The sequence below is a fragment of the Pogoniulus pusillus genome, chromosome 13, assembly GCF_015220805.1.
Source record: "Pogoniulus pusillus isolate bPogPus1 chromosome 13, bPogPus1.pri, whole genome shotgun sequence".
Lineage (NCBI taxonomy): Eukaryota > Metazoa > Chordata > Aves > Piciformes > Lybiidae > Pogoniulus > Pogoniulus pusillus.
The window spans coordinates 23468742-23494408 of record NC_087276.1 but is presented as its reverse complement, the minus strand read 5'-3'; the positions used below and the strand labels follow the sequence as shown (position 1 = coordinate 23494408).

Below are 25667 nucleotides of genomic sequence, written 5' to 3'. Positions count from 1 at the left end.
TTGTCTTGTCACTGTTCCCTAGGAGAAGAGACCGACCCTCACCTCACTCCAGTCTTCTTTCAGGGAGTTGTGGAGAGCCAGAAGGTCTCCCCTCAGCCTCCTGTGCTTTGCCCATGCTGCAGGATCACTCCTGGTCTAGTGAGCACACTGGTGTCCCTTCAGCAGTGACGTTTGTGTGCAAGGCATGTTAAACAGCTAAGAGCTTTGTGTTTTCTTCATTCTCAGAAGGGGCCAGAGGTTAGAAAAATATGGAGCTCTTTCACTAAGAGTTGCCATATCAAGCTGATCTGCCTTGGACTGACTCCCTGAGCCTTGCTCCTGGGACAGTGTTGTCCCAGGTCTGGGTACTGCTGCTCACTGCTGCCTGGGCTGGAGAATGCCCCAAAGCCCTGCATGTGCATGGAGAGATACCCCAATAGCAGGAGTTTTATCACCGTCACATCTTTAGGTAGGATTAAAGCAACCCTGGAGGGCCGATCCGGTGCTTCCAAGATGGGTGAGGTAGGAATGCCAAGACAGTGGCACAGCAGAAAAGTTTCTTTTTAATCCCAAATATTTATGAACCACACCTGCTAAATGGCCAGCAAGATATTTTTTATGGTGCTGTTGATCTGCAGTAAACTGCTTTTATTTTTAGGTTGTTTGCACAATGTTGCCAGCCTGACTCATCCCTGCCTGCGGTTTAGCTGTGTGAGGAGGCTGCAAGAGCTTCCCTGCCCTTTTGGCTTATCAACCTTTTCTCTTCTCTCTTCTCTTCTCTTCTCTTCTCTTCTCTTCTCTTCTCTTCTCTTCTCTTCTCTTCTCTTCTCTTCTCTTCTCTTCTCTTCTCTTCTCTTCTCTCTTCTCTCTTCTCTCTTCTCTCTTCTCTCTTCTCTCTTCTCTCTTCTCTCTTCTCTCTTCTCTCTTCTCTCTTCTTCTCTTTTCTCTTCTCTTCTCTTCTCTTCTCTTCTCTTCTCTTCTCTTCTCTTCTCTTCTCTTCTCTTCTCTTCTCTTCTCTTCTCTTCTCTTCTCTTCTCTTCTCTTCTCTTCTCTTCTCTTCTCTTCTCTTCTCTTCTCTTCTCTTCTCTTCTCTTCTCTTCTCTTCTCTTCTCTTCTCTTCTCTTCTCTTCTCTTCTCCTCTCCTCTCCTCTCCTCTCCTCTCCTCTCCTCTCCTCTCCTCTTCTCTCTCCTCTCCTCTCCTCTCCTCTCCTCTCCTCTCCTCTCCTCTCCTCTCCTCTCCTCTCCTCTCCTCTCCTCTCCTCTCCTCTCCTCTCCTCTCCTCTCCTCTCCTCTCCTCTCCTCTCCTAGCTCTTCCCACCTGCTTCTCAAATCAAAAGGTCTGGAAGAAGGATGGTCCCATATTGACTGATGTGTCAGAGGAGGATTTTTCTTGCTGTCAGTCTTTACCTGGATGTTTACTTTGGTGGGAGGGTAATTGGGCAAGAAGAGGTGGGGGTGAACTTTTATGGTATGTGTCTGAATGCCATGACCCAGCTGGGCAATGAGGCCTGAGGGGTTGTGCCTGCATCAGGAGGGTCTCCATCACCCTAGGCACAGCAGGGAGGTGGCTTTGCCAGAAAGGAGGGACACATTGTAATGTGTATGAACCTGAAGGGATTCCTTCCATCCTCAGCCTGACCATGTTTTACTTAGGGACTGGAGAGCAGATCTTCTGAGGAAACTTGGGTTGCTCAGTCTGGAGAAAAGGAGGGTGAGGGGAGACCTTCTCACTCTCTTAGTGCCATGGTCTGGTTGATTGGCTAGGGCTGGATGCTAGGTTGGACTGGATGATCTTGGAGGTCTCTTCCAACCTGGTTGATTCTATCATTCTACAGCTCCCTGAAAAGAGGTTGGAGCCAGGTCAGGGTTGGTCTCTTCTCCCTAGTAACGAGTGATAGGATGAGAGGAAGTGGCCTCAGATTGCACCAGAGCAGGTTTAGGTCAGGCATTAGAAGTAAGTTCTTTACTGCAAGGGTTCTCAAACCCTGGAACAGGCTCCCCAAGGAGGTGGTTTTAAATTCCCATCCCTGGATGTGTTTCAAAGAGACAGAGATGTGGTGCTTAGGGGCATTGCTTAGCACCAGATTTGGAGAATGGTTTGACTCGATGATCTTAAAAGTCTTTTCCAACCCAAACCATTCCACCCCACCCTGGAGGAGAAAAGTAGGGCAAAATCCCAAGCAGTCATTTTAATGTTCATTATTCTGTGTGGTGGTTTAGGAGGTTGGGGTCCAGCTCTGACCTCCCTGTATCCACCAGCCCCGTGCCAGGCAGGGGCACACTGGGTATGGGGGTGGTGGCTGCCAGCAAGCTGCAAAATGCCCCATTTTCTGTGAAGGATTAATTTGGATTAGAACTTGTTACCATTTGTGAGATTTTTTTTTGTTGTTGGCTAATGAGGAAAATTAATTAGTGCCTAGGTCTGAGCCAGTCAGAATAAATTAACAAGCAGGCAGGAAATGGGGAGAAGGCAAGGACTGGAGAAGCTGGTTCCCAGTGGGGCCATCGGATTCAATAAGGGCATAAGGAATAAGAGCCATAATTAGGCTCTGGAGGGAGGAAGGGAGGGGAAGTGAGCTCCTGCTGGACACAAAGCCCTCCTGCTCCAGTGGGGATGTGACTCAAGTGGAAGAGCCACTCTTTGCTTGTGCATCCATGCAAACCCTGGAGGTGTTGCCATAGGCCTTCCGAAGTTTGTGCCTCTGAGTAGGGCAAAGCGGAATGGAAGATGAGCTGCTCCAGGGGATTTCAATCAAACATTCAAAGAATTGATCTAGATTCTTTCCCTGTGGTGTGACATAATGAGGCCTGATGGCATTTTCTCTTGTTCCCTGTGAACAGGACATTTTTAACCCTTGAGTGTTCCAGTGGCCACAGCTGGGAACAGAACGCAACCTCGGCTTATGAGTGAAGACAAGTGAAGGATTCCAACATGAGGAGCAACCCAGCCTGGTCATATCCTCAACCTGGGTATGAAAACCTCCTGGTGGTATCACCATGGGCATTAATGCTGAACCAGGGAGCCTATCTGTGCCACCACACATTCCTCTGCCTACAGCAACACATCAGCCTCTGCAGAAACCTCCCACTGGGGCTAACTCCACTGAAAAGGCAGAAAGCCAGCGTGGGAGGGAGAAGCGGGACTGTCTCTCTTACACCATTTTGCTGGAAGATGATTGAGCACCCTCTTGGCGTGAGCACGAGTTGTTCCAGGGTCCCAGGAAGACATAAACACATTGAGCTTTAAAAAAGAAAGCCCACAAGGTGGAGGTTCCAAGCCTTCAGGCCACATTGCTGGTGCTGCAGCTCTGGAGGCTGCACTCAAATCGGTCATTAAGCCCCCTCATTTGGCAGCCAGGCTGGCCCCAGCCATTAAAGCAGAGCCACGTAGGCAAAGCTTATAAGGAAGGTGCAGTGGGTAAAGTCAAATTAATTAATTCATCCTAAGGAAGCTTGTACAAATATCAAATGCTGATTAGTATTCATGCAACCTGTATGATCTGCCACCACTGACAGATTAAAGGTTGTGTCTAATTGCACTGGGGATGGTTTCAGTGTTTGGTTTGGGTTACTTTTTGGGGTTATTTTTAATCATCCTCAGTCTACAAAGAGAATTTCAAAACGATGCCATCTGAGATTTAACCTTGAAACAGAGACCACCTGAAGGCTCTCCAAGTTTTCTTCAAGTTGTCAAGCTCTGATGGTTTTTCTCTGCCCTTTCCTCAGTGAGGTGGGTTTTTAATCCTTGTTTGATCCCTGCTCCTCAAAGGCTGCTGAAGTGGCTCCAGGCAAGCCCAGAGCGACGCAGCGCTGCTGTCCCTGCTGGCTGTGGTTTGGCTGAAGCTGAGAGCAGTGAGGCAGAGCCTGGCTGACAAATGGATGTGGCTGAACTGTCATTAAAAATGCAAAGGAGAAATCGATCCAATTAAATAATAATGGCTTGCATTTACCTGCTGCTTTTTGTTTCCCCTCTGGAGCGATGCAAGCCTTGCAGACAGCATGCAGGAAATGTTTTAACACTGCACAGATTGACCCAGCAGGAGAATTAACACTGGCTGATGCTGAGCTGTTTCTTGGTGTGCTTTGTTGTGGCAAGATTTGGGGTGAGGACCCAGCTCTGAGAACTTGGAGGGTTTGTATGAGTACGTCCAAGTGACAAAAAGTGCAAGGCCTGCAGCACAGGTGTGCTGGTTTGAGGCTAACTGGAATATTTTACTGAGAGGAATGAAATCCTTAGCTGTGAGAAGAAAAAAGCCACCAGTAATCCATATCACTCATTCTTCTGCTGAGAAATGCACTTCTCACACACTTCTCAGCTCTCAGTTCTGCGCCGGCTCTCTGATGGTCAGTGTGTGGTTGCCTCTGCCTTAACTCTAATCAGACCTAGCCCTTTATTTCCCCTAACCTTCTTCTTGTCTTTTTGACATCTCACCTCAGATCTCTCCAGATTTATCACTTGAGCTATATAGGGACTGATCTGGTTATTTCTGAAGGGAAGGAAAGAGTGGGGAGGAGGTTTGGGTCGGGAGCCTCCTGGCGGTCTGATTTCTGGGAGGGCTATTGCATTTCTGTATTACTTTTAACTTGTATAGAACTGTAAATATTTGTGTCTATATCTGCTTGTAAATTGTGCTAAGCTGGAAATGGAGCTTCATTCCTTAACTTCCAGCTGGCTGAGTCTAGTCTGGGTGATTTCATTGTGTGTAGCAGGTGGGTAACTCCCAAACCATCACAAGTTTTGTGAGGAGCTGCTGGGAGAACTGAGGTTGTTTAGCCTGGGGAAAGGGAACCTCATGACTCTCTACAACTTCCTGAAAGGGTGGGGTTGGGCTCTCTTCCTGAGGAATAAGTGACAGGCCAAGACATAATGTCCTCAGGTTGTCCCAGGGGGTGTTTAGGCTGGATGTGAGGAACAATTTCTTCCCCAAAGGGTTGGCAAGCCCTGGAACAGGCTGCCCAAGGAAATGGTGGAGTCCCCATCCTTGGAAAGATTGAAAAGCTGTGATGTGGTGCTGAGAGACATGGACCTGGCTGTGCTGGGTTAACAGGTGGACTTGGTGTTCTTGATAGTTTTTCCCTCCTAAATGATTCAATGAAACCTCAGCAGCAGAACAACAAAGGTATTTAACCAGCTGGGTTTGGTCAGCCTCAAAGAAGAGCACTAACATTAGCCTAGGGGGGATTCACTGAAAGGACAGAGGCAGGCACCAGATAAGCTCCTCAGACCAAGAGCAGCTCACCTCAGAGCATCATAGCAGCTTTGGAGCCTGTCACACCCAAGAAACATCTTCACTGAAAGGGTTCTCAAACACTGGAACAGGCTGCCCAGGGAGGTGCTTAAAGATGTGGTGCCGAGTGGTGTGGTTTAGCACCAGACTTGCTAGAGTCAGAGAAGGGTTGGACACGATGATCTTAAACACCTTTTTTTTTTTTCCCAACTAGAAATGATTCTATGATCTTGTGATCCTGATGCTGTGATTCCATGAACCTATGGTCCTATGGCATCCTGGCCTGCATCAGGAACAGTGTGGCCAGCAGGACAAGGGAGGTTATTCTTCCCCTGTACTCAGCACTGGTCAGGCCACACCTTGAGTGCTGTGTCCAGTTCTGGGCTCCTCAATTCAAGAGAGATGTTGAGGTGCTGGAATGAGTCCAGAGAAGGACAACAAAGCTGTTGAGGGGCCTGGAACACAAACCCTATGAGGAGAGGCTGAGGGAGCTGGGGTTGTTTAGCTTGGAGAAGAGGCTCAGGGCTGATCTCATTGCTGTCTACAACTACCTGAAGGGACATTGTATCCAGGTGGGGGGGTGGCCTCTTTTGCCAGGCAACCAGCAACAGAACAAGGGGACACAGTCTCAAGTTGTGGCAGGGGAGGTCTAGGCTGGATGTTAGGAGGAAGTTGTTGGCAGAGAGAGTGATTGGCATTGGAATGGGCTGCCCAGGGAGGTGGTGGAGTCGTTGTCCCTGGAGGTGTTGAAGCAAAGCCTGGATGAGGCACTTAGTGCCATGGTCTAGTTGACTGGATAGGGCTGGGTGCTAGGTTGGACTGGATGATCTTGGAGGTCTCTTCCGACCTGGCTGATTCTATGATTCTATGAGCCTGATTCTGTGATTCAATGAACCTATGAGTCTATGATGTGCTGGAGCAAGGCTCCCAGCTCCACAAATTCAGGCCACACTTCCAGTTTATACAGTTTAATACATGTGAAAGAAGATACATTTCTGTTGGAGTAATGAATGCATAAATAACAGAAGATATATGTGAATGCATAAATATGAGGTGGCATGGAACAAACCAAACAAAACCAATTTGCTTTAATCAATTCCCCTCCCCTCTCCCCCACCTCATCTCATTTCGCTGTTGCTGCCTCGGCGCTTGTGACGGACTCATTGCTGCTCTTATTTTTCCCATGAAGAAGCTGTCCCATGGTGAAAGGGCTGGGATGAGTGGTGGGGAAGGGGCAGAGCCTAGAGGCTAAAAAAAAATAGAAATAAAAAAGAAGAAAACAACCCCAAAACTGAAAAAGAAGCCAAGAAAAATGTGGTGTTGAGGTGACCTGAATTTCCCTGGAGCTGGAAGGGCTTTGGGAGTGAAGGTGCCCAAGTGTAGGTGCAGAGGTGTGGAGGGAAGACCAGCAGGGTGGAATGGAAGGTTTATGGCTGCCCCCCTCACCCCTGCCAAGGTTTTGAGGGTGTTCTGCTATTGAGGAGGAGCTGAAATGCTGGCAGAGAACATCACCTACGACAGCTCGTTACACCTTTACACACTGTAGCAATAATTTACTCTGAACTGCAGTAAACAAAATACATTTCTTAAATAATTTACTATTTATTTGGTTTGGTATTGTTAATAATAATAATAATAATTATTTTTCTTTTCTTTTTTCTTTAATTTTTTTTTAACCTCTCTGTAAATTTATCTTTTCTTTCCTCCTCTCCCCCACCCCCATCCCCTCTACTTTTTATTTCTCTAACAGAAGAAACCATATTTGTGCACCTTGGGGTTATTATGATGTTTCACCTGAATTTCTGTTAAGAAAAGGGAAAAACAAAAAGTGGGATTTAAAATTTTTAAAAAAAAGTCAATGCAAAACCCAGGAATAAAAATGAAAAGCAACAGGAGAGTTGTACAGAGAAGAATGAACAAACTGATTCTTGCACTGGCTACAGTTCAGTAGGGACTTGGGGTTTGTTTTATTTCTTTTTTTCATGTTCTGTTTGTTTGTTTTCTCCTGTAGTTAGGACAACAGCTGCAGCACAGAATAAAAATGGGAGGCTCAGGGCTGACCTCATTGCTGTCTACAACTACCTGAAGGGAGGCTGTAGCCAAGTAGGGTTGGTCTCTTCTGCCAGGTAAGCAGCAACAGAACAAGGGGAAGCAGTTTGAAGTTGTGCCAGGGGAGGTCTAGGCTGGATGTTAGGAGGAAGTTGTTGTCAGAGAGAGTGATTGGCATTGGAATGGGCTGCCCAGGGAGGTGGTGGAGTCACCGTCCCTGGAGGTGTTGAAGCAAAGCCTGGATGAGGCACTTAGTGCCATGGTCTGGTTGATCGGATGGGGCTGGGTGCTAGGTTGGACTGGATGATGTTGGAGGTCTCTTCCAACCTGGTTGATTCTATAAGAAGAAGCTGGTGGGATGATGGCAGAGGGGAGGAGAGGAAAAGACGAGGAAAACCACTTGGGAAAAACCAATGGCTGGATGAATGAGTTCCACATCAAACCCAAGGAAACACCACCCGGTTGCAGAGTCCCATTGTAATGCAAAACCCAGCATCGTTTCTCTATAAAAATCTGTGCATTATGAAGAGAGAGGGTTTGGGTTTGGGTTTGGTTGCTTTCTGTGGGTGTATTTCTGTATTTTTTTTTCTTTTTCTCCTTTTTTTTTTTTTTTTTTTTTTGGTCTTTTGATCTTTTCCCTCCCCCCCCACCCCCCAAGTCCTCCCCCCACCCCTTTCCCTTGTGTTGTAGCTCACAAATACATTATTTCTATTTATAGAACCGCTGCTATACAGACAATGTACAACTCCCAGCTCCTGGGCACATCCCCCCCGGCCCCGGTGAATGTGACATCTCCAAAAGGTGCCTTGTTTAAAAGTTGAGCGTCTTTAAAAAACAAAACTAAACAAAACGAAACGAAACCGACGGGAACCCGAAGAGAATCCACCCCCAGATCCCAACTGCCACCACCTCCAGCCAACACGAATCAATGTGATTGAGGCCAACGGAGAGGGGTGGGAGGAACGAAGTGACACCGGCCCCAGCGTCAACTCCACCTTGCCTTTAGCTGCTGCCCCCACCCCAAACCCATCCCCCTTTGTCCGGACGTTCGTTTGGTTTATCTTGAATGGTTTTTTCTTCTCTCTGTGGTTTTTTTTCTCTCCTTTTTTCCCCTTTTTCTTTTTTGTATATGTGTGTTTATTTTTTGCAAACCTCCACAGCGCTGAAGAGCAAAGGGCTGCCGGAAAGGACAAAACCCTCCAGCCAGCAGCCACCCGCGGACCTGTGACCGCTCAGCCCCTTCGCTTTGGACCCCCACATTGGTGTCAAGCCCTTGAGACCCTCCTTTCCCCCCCTCCCCGCCCCGCTCCCCCTTCCCACAGAGCTATACGGGGTCGTCGATGTCTTCTTCTGTGGCAAGAGTCACGGGGACCAAGTCCTGCTTCCGGAGGGGGCTCTTAGCCGTGCCCGGCAGCTCTTTGCTTTTCTCAGCGTTGCTGCGCTGAGTTTTCAAGTGCTCCGCGTTTGTCAGTTCGGAGGCGGCCGGCTCCGGGAGCCGGGAGTCCGCGGGGGCCGGCGTGGATCGCCCGCTGTCCAGGAGCAGATCCGAGAGGCCGCCCAGGGAGCCCCCATCCAACTGCTCGAAGGAGAAGTTGGGGATGGTGAGGTGCTCCCCGCGGCACGGGGGCTGGCCCCGGCGCTCGCCTTTGGAGGCCAGCTCCGAGGGCTGGCTCTCTGCGAGCTCCAGGGACTCTCTGTGGGCCGGGAACTCGCAGGACGGGGTCCTCCTCCGCAGCATGCTGTTCTCGGAGGCTTTGGTGCGTGAGGCCGCTCCGCCATCATCCTCCATGGGAGGATCTATAGAAATGCAGGGCGGGCTCATCTTCTTCTTCCTCCGGGCCCCGTGGATGTACTCGGACTCCGCCTGGATGTGGGCTGCGGACCGCTGCTTTTCCTCGGCGTGCTCCCCGAAGCTACGGTGCCCGTCGCTGACGGAGGGGCAGATCTCGATGGAGTGCCGCCTTTGGTCGTCCGCCCAGCCGGGCTTGTTGAGGAAGCCCTTCGTGTCGATGCTGTAAAACTTCTTCAAGTCCTTCTCCTTGCTGCTGCCCCCGCAGAGGCTGCTTGTGCTGCAGTTCTTGAGGGCCACTGGAGACGGGGACGGGGAGATGAAGGGCGAAGCTGAGCGGCTGCCAGCATCCGAGTGCTCCCCTGCCCAGTCTTTGGCCGAGCTGTTGATGTGGCGAACCTCCTCGTCAGCCAGGTCGGAGGACTCGAAGGGGCAGCCCTCGGGGCTGGGAGGGCTGTTAGCGGGGCTGGGTGGGCGGCTGAGGACGCCGTGCTGGCCACAGCTGTGCTTCCGTGTGAGGGTGCCCGGGTGCTGGTGTGGGGAGGACGGTGGGGAGCACGGAGGGGTGCCCGGCAGGGAGGCAGCTGAGGGATGGAGCGAGCAGGGGGTGAGGGTGCTCTGGGGATGTGTTGGTGATGGCATCGTCTCTGCAGGTTCTGCTTGCAGGCTGTCCTTGCGGTCTGGAGTCTGCCCATCCACAGAGTCCTTTCGAATGGCCTCCTGGAAGGTAAGGAGGGAGAGATGTGGTGAGAGCCTGGGAACCCGCTGAGCTGGTGGCACTTCCAGTGATGAAAGGCAGCATGTGGCAGAAGGGTTGGTGGGTCTAACATGCTCAGCACAACCCCATCTCCACCCCATCCTGACAGCCCCTGTCAGACCCTACCTGTAGAAGTTTGGCTACCAGACAAGTCAGAGCCTATGTAGAATCAACCAGGTTGGAAAAGACCTCCAAGCTTATCCAGTCCAACCTATCACCCAGCTCTATCCAATCAACCAGACCATAGCACTAAGTGCCTCATCCAGTCTTTTCTTGAACACCTCCAGGGATGGCAACTCACCCACCTCCCTGGGCAGCCCATTCCAATGCCAGTCACTCTCTGTGAAGAACATGTTTGGGGCTTGCATCTGCTAGGTCTTTCTGCATGGCAGCAAACCCTGAGTCAGTGCAGCCTGTCTAAGGTGACATGGTATCAGTCTGACTGCAGGCTTCTTACAGCACCAGGAAAACCAACCTGGGCATCTTCTCCCTGTGCTTTAGCCATTCATTCCACTGAACAGGACATCCACAGGGATGGAAGGAGGTGAACAGGGCCTTCTCCTGTGTGTCACTGGAGGGTGTTAACATTTATGGCACCACAAACATTTTGTTCTAAAAAGGAGAATTCTACTCTCAACTCTAAGAAAAGAAACTCAAAAGGGGACTGGAAGAGAAGGGAAGGGACTATGAAGGACTTTACCTCTGCATACTCTTAGCCCCTCACCTGTCTGCACAGCAGCTTGTTGAGAGTAGGCGATCGAGGCGTGGTGTGGAGGGGCAGGACCTTCCAGCGGTGCCGGCCTTCGTGGCTGGGAGAACGGACTGCCAGCTGGAGGGGCTCTGCTGGGACTCTCAGAGAGGTGCATGTTCCCACGGGCTGCGAGCGGATGGAGGTGATGGACCCTAGGAAGGACAGAGAGAGAGAGAGCAGTCACCACCACGGCTGGCACGGGCTTTGGAAGATTTGAGGCAGAGCTTGTGCCCATGGGCTCCAGGAGGGAACTAAATACAGGAGGGGAAAGGAAACACTTGTCTAGTCCCAAACCTCTAGTTTGAAGTCCCAACCCTCAGCATTAGCCTTGGTCAGTGCCAGGACTGAAAGTGAGATGTCTCTTGTCCTATCTCCTGCTTTGAATACCAGGCCATATCTCATTAGGGATGGTAGAGAGGCTACAGATGAAGAAGCCTTTGCGTTGTGGCCCTGCCTGCTCCAGGAAATTGCCTGTTACCATAGCCTCTGTTTTCTGTCTCAGATAGCAGGAATCTTCTCTTGCAGCAGCTGCAACACTCAAGCTTGGATGGTGGCCACCAGGACCACATGCTACCACATGGTAGCAAATGAAGAACAGGATATGGAGTTGCATTTGACACCCTGCCATGGCTGCTTTCCTGGTAGCATTGCTTTGAGTGTGTATCACAGGACACTGCATTGGAAAAGACCTCAAGCATCATCTGGGCATCCTTTGTGAAAGCATGTTGCCTGTTTGGAGGAAGTGAATGAGGGAAGTCTGGTGGCTGTGCTGGAACCGGAGTCAGTTGTCCTTGTTGAACTTGCAGTGCTGCCAGGGATGGGCTTGCAGCCTCGTGCTGCCTTGCCACGTGGAGGCAAGAGCAGCACTGCTGAGCTCCCTGGAAGCCTCCAGAACTCAGCTTTCAGGTCCAACCTATGGCCATGTACAGGCAGCGGGCACCCTGCCATCAGCTCCTCCAGGAGCAGACACCATTGGCATGTGCAGGGCAGCTTTCCCACTCACTGCAGCCCAAACACTACCACCAGCACTTCTCCACGAGGCAGATCTTGGCTAAACATGGTCTGAGCAGCAGCGTGGAGGCCGCTTTGAATGCTTTGACCATCGCTGAGCTCATGTATCAGGCAGGAATCACTCTCTGCCTGAAGGCTCCCAGTCCCCTGGCTGAGTCCAAAGGCAATCCCTCCTGCCCAGCCCCTTTGTGGTGCTGCTTTACTGTAGCTCTGCCTTGTTTGAAAGATCTTTTCTTGGCTAATTTGTTTTTCTTGCAGGATTTATTGGCCTCATTAGCTTGAAACCCAACGTCTGTTTCTCTGTTGCTGCTCCATGTTAAAAACACAGCTATCCATCACTTCAAGAGATCTCCCAGGGGTCAGGCAACTTGAACCTATGACAAAAGCCATCCAGACAGATTTCAGTTGCCTTTCAGAAAGAGATTTGTTGTGGGGAAGAAAGAAAAGTTAGTGTTTAATCATTTTTCTTTGTGAGCTTCTCTCCAGAGCACCACAAAGAGCAGAGCAGGGAGCTTCCCACTCCACCCCACTTCTCCCTAGTTGTGTTTTGGGCTCTCTTACAGCCAGAGCTTCAGTCCAAGCTAGTCCTAGGCCAGACTATACAAAATGTTTTGGGGTTTGGCTTTTTATTTTTGTGTGATGTAGAAAATCTTTGTCATAAAATCTGTCACAAACATGGTTGTAAAACCAAAACTCTCTGCTCTCCTCCCTGGCCTTACTTGGAATTTCCTTCTGCTGGAAACTTTCCATCTAACTCTCATACAGGAAAGCAAAAACTCCTCTGAAGTGCATGCTCAGGAACATTGAATATATCTGCATTTGTGGATTTTTACTTGGTTTTTTGGCCTTGTTTTTTTAGTAACTCATGAAAGTGCATCTAAGAGCAAAATAACACAAGATCTGGGCACAGTATTTTCACTGTGTGCTCACCAAAGTCTTGGGAGAAGGCCAGGCACCCTTTGAGAAAGCTATGAGAGCAGAAATGCTGATGTGAGTCACAATGTGCTCAGTTTTACTTGCACCTGGGATTGTGACTTGGGTCAGAGTTTGGTCATCTCAGAAGCAGCAGATCTCTGTGTGCCGCCAGCCACCAGACCAGGGAAGAAGTCATAGAATCATAGAATCAACCAGGTTGGAAGGGACCTCCAAGATCATCCAGGCCAACCTAGCACCCAGCCCCATCCAGTCAACCAGACCATGGCACTCAGTGCCTCATCCAGGCTTTGCTTCAACACCTCCAGGGATGGCAACTCCACATCCTCCCTGGGCAGCCCATTCCAATGCCAATCACTCTCTCTGACAACAACTTCCTCCTAACATCCAGCCCCGACCTCCCTTGGCACAGCTTGAGACTGTGTCCCCTTGTTCTGTTGCTGCTTGCCTGGCAGAAGAGACCAACCCTACTTGGCTACAGACTCCCTTCAGGCAGTTGTAGACAGCAATGAGGTCAGCCCTGAGCCCCCTCTTCTCCAGGCTAAACAACCCCAGCTCCTAGGAGATGACAGTTAAGGATTTTATCCATCTCAAGCTGAAGTTTTATTTCTTACTGCCTGCACTTGGGGTCATTTCCTCAGGAACACATAGCAAAAGGCCTTTCCTACAGTGTATTCTCTACTAACTTTCTGTTGAAACCCTGAGGATCAAGAAGATCAAGAACATGACATAAAGACATCCATGTCCTCCCAGTTCTACTTTCCCAAGTGTCCTAATCCTGCTGTAGCACCTCTTGGGGAGAAATTGGGGAACCAAGAGAATTCTCATTCAGTTCTACCTACCCCTGCCAAGATCACAGCAGTTTTATACTGGTATAAATCCTGATTTTACACCCACTACAGAGATGAAAACCACCCCCAGTGGTCCAGCCATGAAACTCAACCTCTGTTTTCTTTGCTTAGCAAGGAATTTGCAGGTGAAATAACAATAAATACCGAGCAGAGAACATTAACTGGTGTCCAGAGAGTTTGTACAAATACTGACTTATTTCACCCAAAGAAATGAGAGCAGATCTTGCCAGCCCCACCAGGGTTTGCAAACCCACCACTCATCTGGCCAAGCACTTCTTGCATTTCAAACAACCCAGCATCAAAGGAAATCAGGCTGGTGAGTTCTTGGGAGCCACTCAGGAAGCATGTGTGCCTTTAGGGAGGCAAGAGATTTTCTTTCCTATTGATTGCTCCTTCCAACCAACTTGCAGAACAAAACAGAGAGAGGGGAAGTGCATTTAGGTGTAGCTGGGTAAATGGATACTCAGAGGCTCTGTGTGGTTCCCTGGCTGTGAGGGTTTCTCCAGAAGATTCATTCTACAGCCACGCTAAGGAGGCACTGGAGAGTGGTTTCGTGAAGAGACCTCCAAAGGTCATTCAGTCCAACCCTGCTGCAGTCAGCTGAGACATCCTCCACTAGATCAGGTTGCTCAGAGCATTGTCAAGACTAACTTTGAGTAGCTCCAGAAGTAGGGCCTCAACCACCTCCCTGGGCAACCTGCACCCTCATGGTGCAGAACTTGTTCCTCACGTCCAATCTAAATCTGCTCTGCTCTCATTCCAAACCATTGCCTCTCATCCTGTCACTGCAGGCCTTTGCAAACAGTTCCTCTGCAGCCTTCTTGTAGCTCACTTCAGGTACTGGCAGGCTGCTCTGAGGTCTCCCTGAAGCCTTCTCCTCTCCAGGCTGAAAATCACAGAATCAGTCAGGGTTGGAAGGGACCACGAGGATCATTCAGTTCCAACCCCCCTGCCATGCCCAGGGACACCCTACCCTAAAGCAGGCTGCACACAGCCTCATGCAGCCTGGCCTTAAACACCTCCAGCCATGGGGCCTCAACCACCTCCCTGGGCAACCCATTCCAGGCTCTCACCACTCTCATGCTGAACAACTTCCTCCTCACGTCCAGTCTAAATCTCCCCACCTCCAGCTTTGCTCCATTCCCCCTAATCCTGCCACTTTCTGAGAACCTAAAAAGTCCCTCCCCAGTTTTTTTGTAGGTCCCCTTCAGATCCTGGAAGGCCACAAGAAGGTCACCTGGGAGCCTCCTCTTCTGCAGCCTGAACAGCCCCAACTCTTTCAGTCTGTGCTCACAGCAGAGTTGCTGCAGCCCTCTGAGCATCCTCGAGGCCCTTCTCTGGACACACTCCAGCATCTCCACATCCCTCTTATAATAGTGGCTCCAGAACTGGATGCAGTACTCCAGGTGGGGGGTCTCAGCAGAGCAGAGTAGAGGGGGAGAATCACCTCCTTGGCCCTGCTGGCCACACTTCTGCTGCTGCAGCCCAGGCTCTGCTTGGCTCTCTGGGCTGCAAGTGCACACTGAGCAACCCAACCTGTACTTGCTGCCCCATGGTTTTGGCTAGAAGGAAGAAGGGGACACTTTCCCAGCAGTACCTCTTTGAGATTTGCAGGGATATGTTTCCATCTCCACCTCGTGGAGGGGGAAGGGGGCTTTAGCTGGCATCACTGGCCGGAACATGTAGCTGTCGTTGGGCAAGGAGTGCATGCGGGACACGGAGATCTTGCGCACCGCCAGCAGGTTCTGCGAGTCCTCTGGCCTCAGAGAGGCTGCGCCGCCCTGCAAAGCAAGGAGGCAGGAGAAAGGGTCAGCCAACAGCTTGCTGGGGAACTTGCAGCAATCCCTTACCTGGTTTTTAGTTTAAAGCCCTTGTGCACATATTCCTCTTGCAGACAGGCTGAGCCTTGGTGACCGCAGCGGATACCAAAGCTACATTGTGCTGGCTGAATAAAGAGCTCAAGCTGTAGCTGGAGGCATCAGTGACCCACTACTATGCCAACTCTTGGCCACCACAGAGGAAAAGTAAGGCTCAGGGGAACGGGTCCCACCCTCAAAGCACGTGAGGCAGCCAGCACTTCTCATACTGTTGTGCTCTGATTGCCCTGGGGATGCTTTCAGCCCGTCCTGGGTGGTGATCTCTTCTCAGAGCTCCTCTGGCACAGATGGGTGAGACTGGCCATTCCTCAGCCACACTGACCAAGGGGACAAAGTGTTTCTAGACAGTCATTGTTATCTCCTCCAAACACACGTTCAGATAGACAGTTAAATGTACACATTAACACCACTGCAGCCCCTGGAGCCTCTCTCCTGCAACATGGAGCATTTTTGGCACCGCTGGCCCCAGAAGAAAAGAGCCACGTGGCAGGAGGCAGAAGAAAGAAGACATCACAGCAGCATGTCTGTGGGGGTGGAGCCTGTTCTGGGGTAGAGAAGGGATTGCTCTCTGTTTGCTGTCAGATGTGTCTGGTTGGACATGTCAGAAACCTTAAAGTTGAGCCCTCACTGCTCCTTTGAGACCCACATGGTGCTGATGGAGAGGTGATGCCACAACTTGGCAAAGCACTGCCCCAGTGCCCCTTTGGAAAAGGACCTACCACCTGGCCCTGAAGTTTTGGTCCTAAAGCCATTTCCCTGACAGTTTACCAGGTTATCTAATGCCTTACTCATCACTCTGCTTCTCCTTTGATGTCAGCCTCCAAGTGCCTGATTGAAAGCATTTTCCCACCTGCATGTCTTATATGTAACATATTTTGCTTTGCTCTGCTGGGCTTCTCTGCCTCTCTGCTAGCAAATTCTGGGACTGAGATCCTTCACTGGGTAGTTTGGAGGTCACCAAGGATCTGGTTAAATCTGTGTCCTGTTTTGTCTCCCCCATACATTTCTAGCTCAGAAATTCATTTCCTCTGATCCCCAAAGAGGAAAAAAATTACTTGATGATTTTATTCTATCAAGCTGGGCTGTGAAGAGGGGGGGTGGGAGTTTTCAGCAGCAATAATTTACTGGTAGTTGGCATCTAGTTGTGCCTGCTGCCTTGCCCAGCAGCCCTCTGAGTGCAAGCAAGGTCTCTGGGCTGATATATTAATGCATCAGCAGTTGGCTGTGCCAGTTGGCCCCTGGCCATTAGAGCTAACAAGCTCTCAGCATCCCAGCACCTGAGCCGAAGGCAGGCAGGCAATTGTTAACACCTCGATGCCACACAGAGAACAAAAGGTCTTGCTCCACTTTCTCAGGAGCCTAACAGAAGGATCACAGCATCCTGCTATTAAAGCTCAGCTCCTCTTCACAGGGCCTTGTATTGGTCATGTCTGGCTGGGACAAAGGAGCAGAAATCCCTTCCTGACATTGACAGCTGCGATGTTTAAGGTTTCAGCTGTCGTGCCCCAGTTGAGTTTGGGATGTAGGCAAATTTCAGATGGCTTCAAAGCCACTCTAATAAGCATCTGAAATATGAAACATGTCCATGTTTCATATTCTGTGAGCTTGTTGGCTCACAGAATCGTTTTGGTTGGAAGAGACCTTTCAGGTCATCAAGTCCAACTGTTGCCCCAGCACTGCACCACTAAACTGTGTTCCACAGCATCACAGTATCACATCTACATGGCTTTGAAACTCTTCCAGGCATGGGAGCTCCACTGCTGAGCTGGGCAGCCTCTTGTAGGGCTTGACAACCTTTTTGGGGAAGAAATTTTTCTTCATGTCTAACCTAAACCTCCCCTCATGAAACCTGAGGTCATTTCCCCTTGTCCTACTGCTTGTTCCTTGGGTGAAGAGACCAATCCCCACCTGGCTCCAGCCTCCTTTCAGGTAATTGTAGAGAGCCAGGAGGTCTCTCCTCAGCCTCCTTTTCTCCAGGCTGAACAACCTCAGTTCCCTCAGCTGCTCCTCACCAGCCCTGTTCTCCAGTCACTTCCCCAGCTTTACTGCCCTTTTCTGGACCCACTCCAGCACTGCACTGTCCTTCCTAGAGTGAGTGGCCCAAAACTGAGCCCAGTCCAGCCTCACTAGTGCTGTGTACAGAGATACATTTATTTCCCCAGTCCAGACTCACACCTGGTGAGCTGATTTCAGCACCTAGGAAGGTTTGGGTCCACACCACCACCAGCTGTGCTGCTCCTTTTCTTTGTTGAGAACCAACTGATGCACTCAGATGCCAGGTCTCATGCTCTGAAAGTCAATTTGGTTCCTTCAACAAAGGCCCAGCCTGGACCAGTGCTGCTGAGCCTGTGTATGGTAAACCCTGCCTGTGGCCACTCTGAGGACTTGTTTGTATCCCAGACATCTGACAGAGATGTGCAAGGTGGGGACCTTCTTGCCATGAGATCCCTCTCAGGCTAAGTAGAAAGGCAATGAATTGACCATAGATGGTCTGGGTGCTGCACCTCAGAGCTCAGGCAAACATCTTTAATCAATGAGCATGGCTCCCTCCTCTCCTGTCTGGGAATCAATAGGCTGTTGGGGCTCTGACTTTGCTCTGGTGCAGAGGGAGCTTGAGGAGAAATAACTCTGCAAATACCTCCACAGGACATAACCCTTCCTGGGTGATTGAATGGCCAGAAGACACTCTGTAAGCAAAGGTGACTGAGCACACAGGAAGGGGGAACACTGGAACTTCTCAGAGGCCAGAAGCCAATAGCCTGCAAACAAGGTATGAGCAAAACTCCCAGAGAAGGGCTCCTGCTGGCTGTGTCTCCAGCTCAGCCATCTCCTGCAGCCTCTGCAGTGGGGAAGCTGAAGGCAGAACAAGGGCCACTGTACAGGCCAACTCTGGTGGCACCCAGGGTCATGCTGTTGGTCCCTGTAGCATTAACAGCCTTCGAGCTCTGCCAGCAGAAACTCAGGACCCCTTGCAGTTGCTTTTACAAAGTCCCAGGTTTTGCCTGTCCCCAAAAGATGCCTTCCCCATGGTCTCCTTTTGAGCCTTTGCAGCTTCCAGGTGGCCAAGCAGTGTGAGGGGATGCCCTGCTCTTCCCTTAGAGAGAGAAGCAACCTGGGTGCTAATGGTGCATTTTGCTGCGGAGAAGTCTATCAGGAGCCATGTCAGAGCAGCTAATTCCCCATTGCTGTGCAACTAAGTATCTTTTTACTTGCTTTAATAGAGTCTGATAGATTTTACAAGCCCCTAATGCAATGTAATTTAATCTCAAACCCCCACTGATTTTCCAGTAGGTTTGGTTGACAAAGCAGTTTCGTATTTGCTCTTAATCATTCGCTGCCAGTGTGGGATGAAACAATTATCTCGTGTCCCTCCTCCTCCCTCCAACTACCAGTTGCTCTCTTTTTAGAGAGGACTAAGAGAAACTGAAAAAAACAACCCAGGAATCTCCAGCTTCTTGCTGAGGGCCTTTGGCAGTTCCCAGCATCCAAGGCAGCCAAGTCCTGAGCAGAGCATGAGCCAGTGGAACGCTGCACAGAGTCACAGAATTGGAAGAGGCTTTGATGATCATCTAGTCCCAGCTCCCCTGACGTGGGCAGAGACATCTTTCACCAGATCAGGTGGATCAAAACCTCATCCAGCCTGACATTAAACCCTTGCAGGGATGAGGTGTCAACAACTTCTCTGGGCAACTTGTTCCAGTGTCTCACTACCTCCTTAGTAAAGAACTCCTTCCTGACCTCCAATCTAAATCTACCCTGCTCTAGTTTAAAACCACTGCCCCTTGTCCTGTCACTACAAGACCTTACAAAAAGTCCCTCTCCAGCTTTCCTGTAGCCTTCTTCAGGTACTGGAAGGCTGGTCTAAGGAACACAAACCCTATGAGGAGAGGCTGAGGGAGCTGGGGGTGTGCAGCCTGCAGAAGAGGAGGCTCAGGGGGGACCTCATTGCTGTCTACAACTGCCTGAAGGGAGGTGGTAGCTGGGTGGGGTTAGTCTCTTCTGCCAGGCAAGCAACAGAACAAGGGGACACAGTCTCAAGTTGTGCCAGGGAAGATCTAGGCTGGATGCTAGGAGGAAGTTGTTGTCAGAGAGAGTGATTGGCATTGGAATGGGCTGCCCAGGGAGGTGGTGGAGTCCCTGTCCCTGGAGGTGTTGAAGCCAAGCCTGGATGAGGCACTTAGTGCCATGGTCTGGTTGATTGGATGGGGCTGGGTGCTAGGTTGGCCTGGATGATCTTGGAGGTCTCTTCCAACCTGCTTGATTCTATGATTCTCTTCTCCAGGCCAAACAGACACAACTTAGCCTGTCCTCACGGGAGAGGTGCTCCAGCCCTCTGATCATCTTTGTGGCCCTCCTCTGGATCCCCTCCATCAGAACCATGTCCTCCACATTCATGTCCTGCATGTTCACACCAGTGCCAGACAGGTCCTCCTGAGCTGCACAGTGATTTTCTTGAGGCTTCTCTGGGGATCCCAAAAGGGGATTAAAAAGACCCTGAGCAGTACATTGGTGTGAGGGGAATTTATGCCACCCCATGTTGTATGTGTCAGGGTTGGCAGTGATGGCATTCACAGAATCACAGAAACATCCTGGTTGGAAAAGACATCCAGGATCATCAAGTGCAACTGTTATCCCTACTCTACAAAGATCACCCTTAAACCATATCCTTAAACACCACATCCAAGCCACTTTTTTCCCCCCAGGGCTTTATCAGATTGCTCCCTGCTGGTGCCCTTGCTGAAGTGACAAGGAGCAATGTGTTGGCCAGGACAGCAGGACAGGGACACATGGCTCTTATGGTTCTGAACTTCACAACCTTGGAATGATCTGGAAATGGCAAGAGGGAATTTCCATCCTTCTCCACAGCAAAGGTCAGGATGGTGTTAGCCTTGGAGAGCACACTTCAAGCAGCTTTCCACCTCAGGAAGCCCTCCTGAGATGACTCAAGATGTAGGGGTGGCAGTGACATCTCTGCCACGGGGGGACCTGGGAAAGCTGCCTTCCTCTCACACTGCCTCTTTGGCTCTGTGTCACTCAGGACCTGACTGCCTGATGATCAGGCAGCAGTGAGCCCTGGTAGCTGTGATGAGCTCCAGCTCTCAGAACCCTGCTCCATAATCCCTGGAGGAACTGAAAGTGGTTATTTGTTACCACTGGGAGAACTGTCCCCTCCCTACCCTGAGCACAAGAGGAGCAGATGCCTCGTGTTAGCTGTTAGCAGGGCTTGGTGCTTCACCTGCATCGCTGGCTCGGACTTAACGGTCTCCTGGCTTCTGTAGGGTGCTCTGCTCTCTGGGGCCACAACCCCACCCCTGCTCCCACTGGTGGCTGGGGTGGTTGCTCCTCTGGACATCTCCAACTCAATCTCAGCATCCATCTCTGCATCCTCCTTGGCCTCCTTGTTGCTCTCCTCCAGATGCTTCATCAGCACTGCCACCACCACGTTGACCAGGACGAACTGTGCGATGAGGACGAAGGTGACAAAGTAGACAGGGGAGATAACAGGCAGGTAGCTGAGGCAGTGCTTGTCCTCCCGAGTGCATTCCCGGAGAGTGTCCTGCAGCAGAGGGGTAGAGGTGAGGGATTAATGAGGGCCTGGGGCTCTGCTTGGCCTCTGAATACACTACCACCAATGACAACCTGCTGAGGACCTGAGCCTGGGTGCAATGGCTTCTAAATACAACTGAAATGGATAGAAGAAAAGAGGGACACCATGAATGACATCATCTACTGTGCTGGTTTGAAGCTAATTGGAATATTTAAATGAGAGAATTTAGATGTTTGGCTGTGAAAGGAGCATAATGGTGTCTATCCTACTCATTTGTTCTGCTGAGATCTATAAAAGCAAGGACACAAAGATAAGGGCAGGCTGTGGCTTGCCTGCTTGCTGTATTAACTTCTCTGCTTGAATCTGTGTAGCCCAACGAATCATTTCCTTCTTTACACCTCTTACTGACTTTTTCCAGCTCACCCTGCACATAAGTGGGATCCTGAGATAAGGAAGAGGGTGAAAAGGGTGGAAGGACAAAGCAGGGGTGGTTGGCTGGGAGCCTTCTCAGGCAGTCTGGCTGCTCAGGAAGGAGTTTCATAATTCTGTATTACTTTTAACTTGTATATAGGTGCAAACATTTGTAATATATTGTATAGTTCTGCTTGTAAATTGTGCTGAGCTGTAAATACAGCTTCCTTAACTTCCAGCTGACTGAATCTAGCCTGGTGAATTTGGGGGAGGGGGACAGGTAACACCCAAAGCATGGCATCTACCAAGAAGAGGCCAGTGTTAAGTCTCAAAGGGATAGGGCACAGGGTAAGTGGTTGCTCCCCTCAGCCACAAGAACTGGCATAATTTTCCTGAACTAACTATTATTTATCTGTTAAAAAGAAGGAAGGTTCAGGCCAGCTTAGGATGACTCAGAAATAGACCTGGCTTTTAAGTGGGAAAGTTCAGTTTTGATGTTTGCAAAGGAAATCAATTGTGTTTTCACACCAGAGTGGCCTAGATTTGTTTGAAATTTGTATCTCTGTATTCAGAGAGAGAAGAAAGTACCCCAAGACTGCACACACCTTCATGATACCATTCCAGTTGTCCCCTGTTGACACCCTGAAGAGGGTGAGAAAGGCCATGCCAAAGTTGGTGAAGGTTGCATGCCGGCTGAGACCTTCACAAGGGTTTTCTTCACTGCAGTCTGTAGGAGAGAGAAGCAGAAGCACAGCAGTGAAGCCATGTTTGCTAGTGGCTATTGAGAACAGCAGCCCTCCCAAACATGGTGCTGAGACCCTAAGCTGTGTCACATCAGTAGCTGGTGTCAGGGAGGATGGCTAAGTGGTGATCTCCTGGTGACCCTAAGCTGTGTCACATCAGTAGCTGGTGTCAGGGAGGATGGCTAAGTGGTGATCTCCTGGTGACCCTAAGCTGTGTCACATCAGTAGCTGGTGTCAGGGAGGATGGCTAAGTGTGATCTCCTGGTGACCCTAAGCTGTGTCACATCAGTAGCTGGTGTCAGGGAGGATGGCTAAGTGGTGATCTCCTGGTGGCCTGCAGTGGCTGAAGGGCAGCTGCAGAGACCATGTAACCAAACATGATAGAATGGACAGCAGCATACGGTGGTTGAGGGCCTCCAGGGTGGACACACAGAAGGTTGTTGCCAGGGCTTGTTGTGACAGGGCAAGGGGTGGTGGTTTTAAACTCAACATGGAGAGATTTCAACTAGATAGAAGGAGGAAATTCTTTATGCTGAGGGTGGTGAGATGCTGGCCCAGGCTGCCCAGAGAGGTGGAAGATCCACCATCCCTGGAAACATTGCTGATTAGGTTGGGCTGGGGCTCTGAGCAACCTGCTCTAGTTGCAGATGGCTCTACTGACTGCACCCCTGGTTGACCTTTAGAGGTCCTTTCCAACTCAATCCATTTGTTGGTTCTCATGATTCTAAGGTGCTTTTGTGATGAGGACATTTTCCACCTGTGAGGCTGAATAAATCCCTATCCAGACCTGTAACAAACCCTCCACTCTTTCAGCTGGAGTGAATGCAGAACTGATTTTTTTCCCCCCAGAGTTTGCTGAAGACTGAAAAACAAATTGTCTTTGGTTGGAAGAAGCATCCTACTTTCTGTAACCCTCATACAGGGGATTCATGACAGCTATAAAACCACCACTGAGGAACAGCCCTTTAGGTGCTCCTGAAGCTAAGGTGGGATTGCAGAGACTGGAAGGCAGACACCTCTCCATCAAAGAGCATGTTTAAGGGCAGTGACTGCCTTGACATGGGGTAAGCTGCCAAGGTGGGGCTGTAGTGTGTCCTCTCTGGCTCCACCTGGTTTTCTTTCTAGTGGTAGACACATTGATGATCAGCTCCACAGGATTCTCAAGCCAGAGGAATAAGTCATAGAATGGTTTGCCCTAAAGTTCATCTAGTTCCAACCTCCCTGCCCCCATTTTCCACTACATCAGGTTACTCAAGGCCCCATCTAACCTGGCCTTGAACACCTCCAGCAAGGGGCTGTCTGCAGCCTCTCTGGACAATGCTTCCAGCGTCTCACCACCTCCACTGTAAAGAATTTCCTCCTAATCTCCAGTCTGAATCTCCTCTCTTCCAGCTCAAAGCCTTTGCCTCTAGCTCTAGCACTACTGTAGCATTTCTGTAGCCCCCTTCTAGTACTGGTAGGCTGTATAAGGTCTCCCTGGAGCCTCCTCTTCTCTAGAGATGATGCTGAACAGTCAAGAACCAGTGGATGCTTCTTGATTTATGTAGAAAGGGGAAGGTGATGCTGAGAAGAACAACAGACAGACAAGACTTGGGCAGCTGGAAGAGCAATGTCAGCCAAGTACAGAAAACTAATGGAGTGTGGTGGAAGCTCTGGGGAGGGCCATGTTTATGGTGGCATCTCTCCAGCATGAATCTGACCACCATCCAGCTCTGCAGACTCATGGACTGTCTTAAGTAGCAAATTTCCATCTTTGTGAACATATCCATGCTGGACAATTATATTTAAACACTAAATAGTTCCTCTACAGCCAAGGGTGGTGTCAGACAAATCTCTAAATGCCTGTGTGTGCACATTAGACAGGTCCTGTATTACATCCCCATGTGTCATCTGTGACCCTGAGATCAAGAGAAAACTTTAATCTTCAGACTGTGAGCTGTGAAGCTAAGGAAGGCCCAAGAATGAGAGAGAGAAGAAAGGAAATAGCTCAATACCAAATAAACATCAACCGGATGACATAAATTGTGTCAGGCACATTACTCACCTAGCTTGCCAAACAATTCCACTCCCAGGGCAGCATAGATAAAAAACAGGAGCATGAAAAGTAGGCCAAGGTTCCCTACCTACACAAGGAGAAAGCAGAACAAGGGTCAGGCAAGTTGAGGTCATGAATTAAATTGCTCCATCACATTTTAAACACAAGCGAAAGAAGAGCTGGTGGTCAGGGGCTCGTCGGCATCTCCCTTGGCTTCCAACACTCTGCTTCTCTTCCCATGGCTCTGTTGTAATAGACCCAGAGAAGCCTCCTCTGTGAGAGGAAGGAGAAGATACTCTCTCAGTCTCTGTGGCTGGTGCTTCTCCATTGCCTACCAACATACCAGGGATGCTGCCTTCACTTGCAGTCTGGCCAACCTGGAGCTGTAGCCTCAGCCTGTGCTTCAGCGCAGCAGCTGTTTAAGTGACCTGCTGCTCTGGTTTGGGTTTTGAGGGCCTTCCCCTCCTGTTGGCCAGGTTTGAGGGTCTGAGCATGAAGGGTTTGAGGGTCTGAGCATGAAGAGTTTGAGAGTCTGAGCATGAAGGCTGAAGGTTTCAAGACCATGACAAGAACCAGCCATGTCTCAAGCCACAGGAGGAGCTGCCTGGTTATCAAAACCTTTGCTGGCCTGGGAGGCTTTCAGGAAAGGAACATATGCTCCAGTGAGATGTAAAGCTCTCCTGGCCTTGGTGTTTTACAGACACTTGTCAACAGCTACCTGAATTTTAGCTTTCAGTGTCTCAAAAGCAAAGCCTTGTTCTGTGTTCCACCACTGAAATGCAGCCACCGTGCAGTTCAAATGCTGCCTGATGTGCTACTGCTGGACATCAAGAGGAGTGGGCTGCCCAGAGAGGTTGTGGAGGCTCCTCAAGAGAGGTTCCACACCCACCTGGACACTGTGACCCTGGGCAACCTGCTGTGGGTTACCCTGCTTTAGCAGTGGGGTTGGACTGGATGGTCTCCAGAGGTCCCCTCCAAGCCTTACCGTGCTGGGGTTCTGTGAGCAAGCACTGCAGGGTGCCTGAAGGGGATGGCCAACGGCATGCAGCGATGCTAAAGGAAGGCTCTTAGCAAGTCTTAGCATCACTGCAGTCAGTCACTGCAGGGGCTCAAAGCCTTTAAAACATCTCTGGAGGTGTTCAAGAAAAGACTGGATGAGGCACTTAGCGCCATGCCCTATTTGATTGGACAGGGCTGGGTGCTAGGTTGGACTGGATGATCTTGGAGGTCTCTTCCAGCCTGGTTGATTCTATGATCTCTAAGAGCAGATTTGTTGTGATTCAGGCAGAGAACATGAAGGGCAGAGTAAACCTGGGCAGCTAATCACCTGCATTTTGCCCACAACTAATTGATCCCATTTATTTTCCCTGCTACTTCCTGTCCTGTGTCTTATCACCCTGTAATGCAGACAGAGCAGCTGAGTTCTCCAGTTAGCCATGGTGGCACAAGCATCATTTTCTCTCTTAATCAGGATAAACTAGGTGGTGGTTCAGGTGGTCAGGCTGAGGGATCCATAGTATCTCCTAGTGAACTTTTCAACTGGAGAGAGCTTTCTTCTCTGAAGAGGCACATCCACAGTGTTGCTGGGTGTTTTGAAAGTGCTGCTTAGAAGGGTTATCAGTGTGATACCTGTAAGCACAAAACTGTCACAGTTATCACTTATGAAGGAGGGTGTGGTGAGGGTTCTTTTTGTATTAAAGAATTG

The 25667-nt window shown here is 50.0% G+C and overlaps 1 protein-coding gene across 2 annotated transcripts in view; it reads right to left on the bottom strand.

Moving 5' to 3' along the window:
* Positions 1 to 8555: 8555 nt before the first annotated feature.
* Positions 8556 to 25667, bottom strand: part of LOC135180782 (voltage-dependent T-type calcium channel subunit alpha-1H-like) — a 171001-nt gene continuing 153889 nt past the window's right edge. For both annotated transcript variants that reach the window (XM_064153524.1, XM_064153525.1), the window contains 6 exons: positions 23972 to 24050; positions 21790 to 21911; positions 20462 to 20782; positions 14946 to 15129; positions 10527 to 10705; positions 8556 to 9765 (listed from right to left, as the gene is read on the bottom strand). In XM_064153524.1, the coding sequence (XP_064009594.1) occupies positions 8581 to 9765; positions 10527 to 10705; positions 14946 to 15129; positions 20462 to 20782; positions 21790 to 21911; positions 23972 to 24050 (2070 nt within the window). In that variant the 3' untranslated portion in view covers positions 8556 to 8580. The remainder of the gene's footprint in view (positions 9766 to 10526; positions 10706 to 14945; positions 15130 to 20461; positions 20783 to 21789; positions 21912 to 23971; positions 24051 to 25667) is intronic.